This window comes from Triticum dicoccoides, chromosome 5A (assembly GCF_002162155.2).
Source record: "Triticum dicoccoides isolate Atlit2015 ecotype Zavitan chromosome 5A, WEW_v2.0, whole genome shotgun sequence".
In the NCBI taxonomy this organism is placed as follows: domain Eukaryota; kingdom Viridiplantae; phylum Streptophyta; class Magnoliopsida; order Poales; family Poaceae; genus Triticum; species Triticum dicoccoides.
In genome coordinates, this window is record NC_041388.1 from 709,445,114 (window position 1) to 709,454,452 (window position 9,339).

Genomic DNA, 9,339 nt, shown 5'->3' on the forward strand with positions numbered 1-9,339 from the left:
TATAATACCACATGGTAGTATATGAGACATGTGGGGTAACTACCACCGGGTGGTAGGATGGATTTTCCCTATATATATATATATATATATATATATATATATATATATATATATATATATATATATATCTTTATGGTTTGAAAGTAGTTGATATTTATGCATTAAAATTTTGTTGTATGTCATCATTATTTTCTAATATATGATTTAGACAGGACCAATGGCTGAAGTTATGGTTTTGGCGGTTTCTTGTGTGGGTGGAGCTATCGCGGCAGTAACTGGAGTCGTTTCAGTCTGGCAATCTTACCTAAGGCATAAAGCTAGACGTGAAAAAGAGGAAATCTGTCGTATCTGCGGAAAACCAGTCAAACTTCGATTATTAGGAGACCACTTTGAAAATCATGGGTATGGAATTGTAGTACAGATGTGTATACATGTTTGTTTTATTTTTTTCTCACCCTAATACTCAATGCAATGTAGAGATAAGAAAGAGCAATCAGCAGAAGATGAATACATTGACATCAATGGTGCTGATACTGCACTGTTTGCATAACATGGTAAGGCCTGATTTAAATCTTCTCAAATCAGTTCTTCAGAGCTTATTTATGGGGAATGCTTCTATGAATATACAATTATGTTTGATAGGTATGTCGATGATTTTGACATTCGTGTCGCAAGCAATACATATGCTTAAGATTTATAGTTTCACTGAAATAATTAATTTGCTACAAGACGCACTGAAACAAAACATGCGTTCTTACAAAGCACATGTGCCAAGGATGCTTGCATGATTATAACTTGTCCATGTCTTGCGTGGGCGTTGGAGATTTTTGATATGCAGAACTGGGCTGCGACTTGCATCCTTCTTCTAGATGCTATTTCCGCAAAAAAAAAAAGACAACCATTTCCGCAAGAAATTAAGATTTATCCAATTCAAAAAGTTCTTAGCCGCTGTTAGTAATGACATGGTAAAACAATGCTGGGTTAGTGATTAAACTAAAGAAGTATAGCAAGCATCGCCAAGGATAATGATGCCACTTGCTTAGCTTTTACTTACTATAAATAGGTAAAAGTTTAATGGACAGCGCATGCATGCTGAAATGACTTCGACTAATGATTGTTGGTAATTCATTTTTTCTACTTCGATTGTTATTAACCGGACATTGTTGTTGATGCTCACAGGTGGGTGCGAGGTGATGAGAGAAAGGGGTTTTTTGCCACTTGTGAAATCGCAAGGCGTCAGTTAGGTCATAACTTTGAAATAGCAAGAGGGTTTGAGGATAGTTAAGTTGATGTGGAGAACAAAAGCTTTCCTTTAGTAGTAAAATCCACTTGGGTGACTGTTTACAACGATCGTCCTGTGAGAGTCGTTGCAAGAATTCTTTGCTTTTGTGTTAGTGTGATGTTTCTTATTGCGCCAGCAGGAAGTTTATTCGACTGATTTTCTCAACTCTGGCTCGCCCCGATTGTTGGTACTGTATTAATTAGTCAAGTGTGTGTATACTTCAACTATTGATCAAGGGCAATTCGCTTTTCCTTTTTTATCATCTATATAAAACAACCTCTTTTTTTTTAAATTTATGAATCAAGATCCTAAGGAGCGACTTAAAAAACTCGTTTTATGCTTCTTTAGAAGCTTTGCTGTCTGCTACCCATGGAGTGGGTGTACAGCGAATAGGGGTACTTGTGTGGTCAAATGGAGTTGAATAAGATGTTACTAAACCCAATATGCTATGCTCACATATTGGTTGTAATAACAACTTCGTATCATGGGACAGCAAAACAAGTAAACAACTTCTTTCTCCACCTTTATACCATATATTACCTCCGTCCCAAAATTCTTGTCTTTTTTTTTTGAAGTTCAAACCTCCCCTATTTATTCATAAAAGGAAGGTATCTCCGCCGAGATAATGTTCAGGATACATTCAGGTGGCTCATGTAGCCAAACCTTGCACAGAGTATTTCCTACACCTACCTTAGCTAAGCCATGAGTTGCACCATTTGCTGATCTCCTTACCCAACTCACCTTCCATCTTTGGCGTGACTCCAGTAGGTGTTTGACCTCCGCTATCAGCGTCGACAAGTCCCTGTCCTTTGGCGTGACTCCAGTAGGTGTTTGACCTCCGCTATCAGCATCGACAAGTCCCTGTCCTGGGCTCCTGGCTTTGAATTTTTGCAACAACTTCTTTGCAATCCATCTCGATATCAAGCTATCTATACACAGTCCCTACATATTTAGATTTATCTAGATACAGATGTATCTAAAACTAAAACGTGACTAGATACACCATATTTAGACAAATCTAAGACAAGATTTTTGAGATGAAGGTAGTATGATACTAATACTGAATAAAAAGGACCTCTGTAGATACGTGATGGAAAGGATGGCTTGGAAGGTTCTCACGTAAAGGAAATAAAGATATAAAACGGATCAATGGTTGCACAAGATGCAGGCAATGCACAATGTAATTGCAGCCTTCCGCAAATCACTGAATCATCTAAAAACAATCTACAAATTCTTGTTAGGGACATATGTGTACATGTATGTACTTAGGCTACCAAATGCCTCCCTGCTTTATATGGTGCTGAACATCCTCCCACCTGTCTTGAAGAGTAAAACTGTTGCTGCTCATTCGAAAAAGTGCTGCTTGAAATGAGTTGGATGCCATGTTACTTCAGAACCTTTATCTTCTTTCTTTACGTACAAATTTCAAACAGGGCTGTGTGGCGTTGCTTCATGCGCTATGCAGAAACTAAAACTTGGACTAGTTTAATAAGTTGACTATATATATCTCTTGCTATCACCTTTTCTATCAAACACGAGGAAGCATAAATTTATCTCCCTGTGATAACCTTGTCCAAAGTGGTATTCGGAGACTGGCCATACTTCTGACAACTTCACGAATGGATGTGCCTAATAATAAAAGAAAGGAATTAGGGTCCAGCAAGTAAACCTGGGAATAGTTTGACATCCAAACTAAACCCAGCCCAAACCATATGACTATACCTCCAACAACCAAACCAAACCAAACCAAAATAATTAAGCTAGCATCCAAACCAAACCAAACTACATGCGTTTTCCACCCAGACCAATCCAAACCATATGCCATTTATGGATTTAACCCATAGTTTCAATCCATGGACAAGGAATAAGAATGGCAACCCAGTTTTACTAGGAAAAGGATAGCTTGCTGACTAACTAAGTAGCCGTTGGATGTTACAGCATGGGGTCTAAAATTATTACACAGAATGCTGGATGTTACACAATAACTCAGTTACAGAATGCATTTTACATAGTTGCTGGACATCCATCTCCCTTTTCTGAATGGTTTCTTCTACCCCGGCTTTCTTCTTGATACCTGAGTATTAGCAGGTACATCAGAATGATATATAGCAATCCCCGCACTTTAACACGAACCATATCTCACTAGTAGAACACAGATTTCTTCAATTCAAAAAAAATTGCAGGCTTAGAAGAATATCAATTCTATGGTTGCTACGCTCTGTTTTTATCTTCACATGGAAAGCAAGAATTCCCTATGGATGCTTCTAAAGAAACAAAGAAAAATTGGACGTCCATCACATCCCTGTCCCATAAACAGTACAGAAGGTAGTGCTCTAAATCGTTAATGTGGTAAGAAATAACTCCGAAACAATGGTGCTACAAGATATTAGGGACATTGATTCCTTTTTGCGTCACTACAGCTTACAAAAACAGAAATAGCCCTCAGCTTGCTGAAAGAATAATTCTCTTGTATGCTTAGTTTCTGAAGAATAACAGAGGACGCGCAACTTAGGAGCAGGTCTGCAACCACATGACTAAGATTCTGGAAAGTGTACAGCAAGGATGATAATTTTGGTTTGTGCCATAAGAATGTGCAGGTTAACGCACGTTGGTTATCCAATGCACTATATTTCAGCAACAAAAGAACACATTTGATAGAGTTACAACGGCATCCAGGAGGTCAGAGTGGCATAACCAGCAGAATCAGAGACTTGAAGCAATGCACTAACTTGCCCATTCCTCTACTTGGACCAAACCACAACATAAAACCACGTCTAATCGATTCAAGTAATCCGATGTTCCACAGATCACACAGAGTTCAACAGATTACAATACCATTTCTGAACAGAAAACCACAGGGAATATTTATTTACGCACAAATATTGCAATGGTCTTCTTAAACTGCTAATGTAAAATAATAGAGGAGGTCAGCAGTGTCATAACCACTTTATTAAAAACAGAGGAGGTGAGCAATGACAAAAGCAGAGATGCACAGCAGCACATGATTCATGTCCAAGATGAAAAATTTCACACAAGATTCAGTCCCCAAATCTCACACAATAGGTAACAGGCATCGATCAAATGTTTCAGAATCCAACCAACTTTTGCAGCCGTATCTTGAGTCACCGGCGGCGTCGTCTTGAGTTACCTGCAGAGACGAGTAAGGTTCAGAGAGAGAGAGAGAGAGAGAGAGAGAGAGAGAGAGAGAGAGAGAGGATGCACTGACCTGCCGAGCTCCAGCCAGCGGCAACTGCAGCGTCAGCCGGCGAGCCCTAACCGCAGCGGTGAGCGGCGGCCAAGCTCCAGCCAAGGGAGGGGAAGGCGGCGACCATGCTCCAGCCGGCGGCAACGACAGCGGCAGCAGAAGATCCCTCGATTTGGTCGGCGGCGGCAGCGGAAGATCCTACGAGTGGCGGGCGGCGGCCATCGCTCGCAGAGTACAGAGGCGCTCCTCACCTAGGTCACGATTTGGTCTATCGATTTGGTTTCAGACTATGGGTCGAGACGGTCTGGAACCGTTCGGTTTCGTGTCCAGACCAAACCAACTCAGTCCAACAATTGTTAAGGCCCGGACCAAACTAAATTGATTTAGGGACTTGGCCCATTTCATCCAATCCAAAGGCAACCCAGTACAAAAACTGACTGAAACTATGGATTCAGTCCAGACCGTTCCCAGGTCTACCAGCAAGTGCCTCCTCTGCTGCTTTCAACTGGGAATCTTTACTGAATAAAACGCTTGAGTATGATACCAACAATGCACACCTGAGGTTAGATAGTCCGAGGCTCCGAGCATTGAGTGGATATACAGAACAAAACCCCTGCCGCATCTATTTAGAAAGCCACCATTGGTAAGAGATGAGTGCCCCTTGTAGCTTGAGTGGTATCAAGGACTGTAACGAAAGTACAACATGTGTCAGAAGCAACCCTCAGAGACAGTGGCAAGGCAAATAAGGGTTAAAGTGATACTCCCTCCGTAAAGAAATATAAGAGTGTTTAGATCACTACTTTAGTAATCCAAACGCTCTTATATTTCTTTACAGAGGGAGTACCACTCATGCCAACCGGCAGTAAGAAACTACCACCTCCATCTCATAATATAAGACGCTTTTGCAAACTAAAATAGCTTGCAAAGACGTCTTATATTATGGGGCGGAGGGAGTAGGATCTGTCTCATTCTTGTTTAACAGTTGTTTCTTCTTTAGGCAGGCCCATTTTGCAGTTGTACCTGATTTGGCAGCCTCAGAGTATGCTCTGCACAGCTCAATGGTTTCATGGAGAAAAACAGGTGCCCTTACTGGCATGTGCTGCCGCTTCATTGATTTTCTGTCAAAAGATATCTGTCAGAGAGCATAGGCCATGACATATAGTTCTGCCATATTAGTTTGAGAAGAGCATCTACAGTCAGGAAGATTCAAAAATAAATTTAGCCCAGTTTGAAGGATGCATGTACTAGTCAAGACTATGAAACTCTTAGTTTGGGGATGCATTTCCATTATATTCACAAAAAACAACCAATTTTATGTAGCCAGCAAGCATGTAAGTAATTTGAATCTTGAGTCTAGGTAGGTACCAGTGCCATCAGGTGAAAGCTCGCACCTTTACTGTCATAAGCATAACATCTTTCATGAGAGGGAGGATAACTTAGGAAGGTAACATACATAAAGGCAACCAAAGTGACTGTAACAGCAAATGGAAGTTATTTCTTTCTAAGAAAATGTAGATTTCTCTTAGGCAGGGGTTACATCACATACAACTCTTGCCACGGCCCCTGCCAATTTAAAAAGCTAGTGCAACCATTCAAGAACATATGAAGGTTACTTGCCTACTAGTCTGATTTCCATTAGAGCTGGAAACTCTGAAATAAAATGGCCACAAGTACACACCAGATATACAGTAAAGCACAATACAAAGGAGCATGATAGAGATATTTAAGTTCAATGAAATTGTCTGCAGTTCAATAAATAAAAACAAACAATCACTTGTACGTCACGGCAGGCAGCACAAACCTGTTTGACAACAACACCCATTATTGCAGAATCAACAGAAAATAATGTATCCGATCGCCCCATTGATGACATGATTATGGAGCAACTGCTAATGCAAACTTGCAAAGAATTGGCTTCGAGTTTGTTGATGTAATATCATCAGGGATCGACATAGGAAAAAGTAAAAATTTGTAAAAAAAAACTAACAAGTAACAAAAGAAAAGAAAACATATGGGTGTCGAGTGCCCGCATTTACACAGAAAAAAATTATGAAAATAAATATACATATACGTTGTATAAATATATGAATGGTATTAATTTTTTGTGTGCCCAAATTTCTCATTTGTAACCCGTATACAAAAATAACAGAAGGATACCAAAGACTATCACTATCCAAATAACTATGTGCATACCAATTTCTCTTTTTTTGTATATATTACAAATGGATATTTTTTACCCAAAAATTCAAAACTACTCACACATTTACATAATCTAGATACATGTATAATTCTTTTCAAAATTTTTGGAAGTGTAAACAAGAGTTTTTGTCAACGGGTTCATGGGGTCCATGTGCACAAAACCAGCACTCAACAACACTTCCAAAAATATACTACCTTAAAAAACATTCTTTTTGATAAGTATTCTTTAAAAAATGTTTGGCCTCTTGATCAACTCGCTTGGGTGACAGCGAGAGACTCCAGAACCCCGCACAAGACGTGTTCACCATTGGCGATCGTCACACGCCTCATTAATGAAGTTGTGGATGCTGCCGGAGTCTAACAAGGAAATGAGTTTGCACTCTCTGACGGTGAGGAGGGACACCGGAAGCTGACCAGCGGTTGGGTATTCATCCCTAAAGTCATCCTCATCAGCGACCTCGATGTAAAAGAGGTACGGGCAGTGATGCCTGTGAGTTGGTTGGGCTGGGCCAACAACCTGGGACATGACCGATGCCAAGTGCTCATAGGAGACTGTCCCGTCCATTGCATCCTCGAGTGTGGCTGGCTTGAGCAACTCAACCTGCATTTTGAGAGGTTCCACAATACCGTTGGTGTAGATATTGCGCCCTTCATCATTTGGGATGTACTTGACGTGCGTGAGGAGCTCAAGCAAGTGTTTGGTGTAGTCAGCCACCATGTCAGTACAGCAAAGGGAGATGAGTTCTCAAAAGGGATTGGCACACGAGGGCAGGGGATGAGAAATTGAGATTATTCTAGCTTGCCCTTATTGATCAACTAGGGATATATATCCCAGTTACAACTTGGTGGCTAAGAATACAAACGCCTAACAGATTTGCAGATAGTGGGGAAAACCTTATACGGAACCAAAAAAAACATTTCCACATCCAAATCCCCTTTCCTAACGGCTGTTAGTACATTCTCCTACTGCAGTTGCCTTGGGTCTCCTACGCTAGTAAGTGAGCTCCCACCTAACAAGATCATGAAGGTTCCATCATCCATGGGTTCTTTATCTTAGTGTTGGTGGGCGGCGATTGTGCAGTGTCAACAAGGTGACATCAAAAGCAAGGAAACATGAATGCAGATCACCCAGAGCAAACATGCATTACAAGCATTTGTGATGATCATTCTATGCAAACATGAATTATAATGGGTGAAAATCGACATAATAATAAAATGAAAATAAATTTTCCACATCTTATAATGTACTCTTACAGCTAACTTGGCGGGAAGATCCATGTTGACCAGCAGGAATCGATGCTTCTCTCTACCGGGAGGCATTGAGTTTGGGATTTTACGCTGAACACCTCACCCGTATCGATAAAATACATAGCATCCTCCTCTATCCCTCCAGATGCAGAAACAGACTTGCTGAAGCGTTTACTGATGAAAAGTGCCTGGTCACCTAGCCCAGCTGACACCGGCAACCAGGCGCGTTCACTTAAATCTGCCTCGAAAACCTCCAGCTTACGAGTAAATTTGCTATAACAACATTTAGGCCATTGCAATTGCCGCTTCACCATGATTAGCTTTCCACACGACTCAAGCAAGTACCAAAATGTGGCGAGGTTATCGTTGGGTGCGTAAGGCAACTCGTCACAGAGGATGCCATCAATGATCATGTTGTCTCCAGTCCTCAAGTCATACAAGTTGCGCTGGTGCCGCCCCTTTTTGTGCTCATTATGGTCTTGGGCCTCATCTACGTCGCTCTCAACATTGGGATCAGCATCACCTGATCTGATGTGGTGCTTGATATTGGTAACCATGGGTACGCCACTGGCACTAAAGCTTATATTGAAGGAGAAGAGGTCCTCCGCCATGGAGATCCCATAGAGTCTGTTTCCAACGAGCACGATGTCAATGATGTCAACGAAGGGGGTTGTTTGTGGCTTCGGTAGCCACACACCCTTCCCCGGCCGGATTAAGATGATTGGATAATTCCAGTTGTTGGTCATGATAATGACGAGCTGGTCATCAGGGGGCGACCGAATGAGCACCTTGCGGATCTGAAATAACTTGAAACTATTACCAACGATGGCATCCAGCTCTGGTAGCGACACAACTTCTTTAGAGAAAGGATTGTGCAAGAAGTAGGTATGAATTTTTCTCCGATCGTCAGTGTAGTCGAGGACGAGCCAGCTATCCGTGGAGCCAATGCACCGCAAGTTGTCGGGGAAGGAGGGGTTGCTATTCCGGCGTCTGAACGCGATGCACTCCTGGTCGTCATCGGCGGACCTAGGAGGAGAATCATCCGGTGTACATCAGATCGAAATTTTACATATTTAAGCTGGAATTAGCCATGGAGATAGGAAAAATTACCGATTTCGTCTGCACCCTCCAGGGTGAGTGCGGGCGCGCCCGTGCTTATTGTAGAAGCCGCCATGTAGCGCAATCCAAGGTGTCCGCCGCTGCGGCGAACGACGGCACACCGCGTGGATCCAATTCCATGGCCGCCGCGGCGGAGGCGGGGAGAAAACTGATTGCCAGGAAAGAATTACCGCTTGCATCCACGGCAGCTGCGGCGGCGGAGAGGAAGCCGGTGAGCGCCAGGAGCGGCACACCGCTTGGAAGCGGGCGCGATCTGCCAGGTGGGGCATTTGATGATAACCCCCCC

General features: G+C 42.1%; 1 protein-coding gene across 3 annotated transcripts; it reads right to left on the reverse strand.

The window, feature by feature from the left end:
* Positions 1–3,088: 3,088 nt before the first annotated feature.
* Positions 3,089–9,290, reverse strand: LOC119304368. Of its 3 annotated transcripts, XM_037581551.1 has the most exons (6): positions 9,045–9,290; positions 7,941–8,960; positions 5,508–5,605; positions 4,509–5,172; positions 4,339–4,430; positions 3,089–3,356 (listed from the first exon to the last, which is right to left on the reverse strand). In XM_037581551.1, exons 1-2 carry the CDS (start codon positions 9,230–9,232, stop codon positions 7,943–7,945), a joined length of 1,206 nt encoding a protein of 401 aa, XP_037437448.1. In that variant the 5' UTR covers positions 9,233–9,290; the 3' UTR covers positions 3,089–3,356; positions 4,339–4,430; positions 4,509–5,172; positions 5,508–5,605; positions 7,941–7,942. The 3 variants fall into 3 exon arrangements, with proteins under 3 accessions (XP_037437448.1, XP_037437450.1, XP_037437449.1); XM_037581553.1 differs by having other exon boundaries at positions 4,385–4,430; positions 5,508–8,960; XM_037581552.1 differs by having other exon boundaries at positions 4,381–4,430; positions 5,508–8,960.
* Between the last annotated feature and the right edge of the window lie 49 nt (positions 9,291–9,339).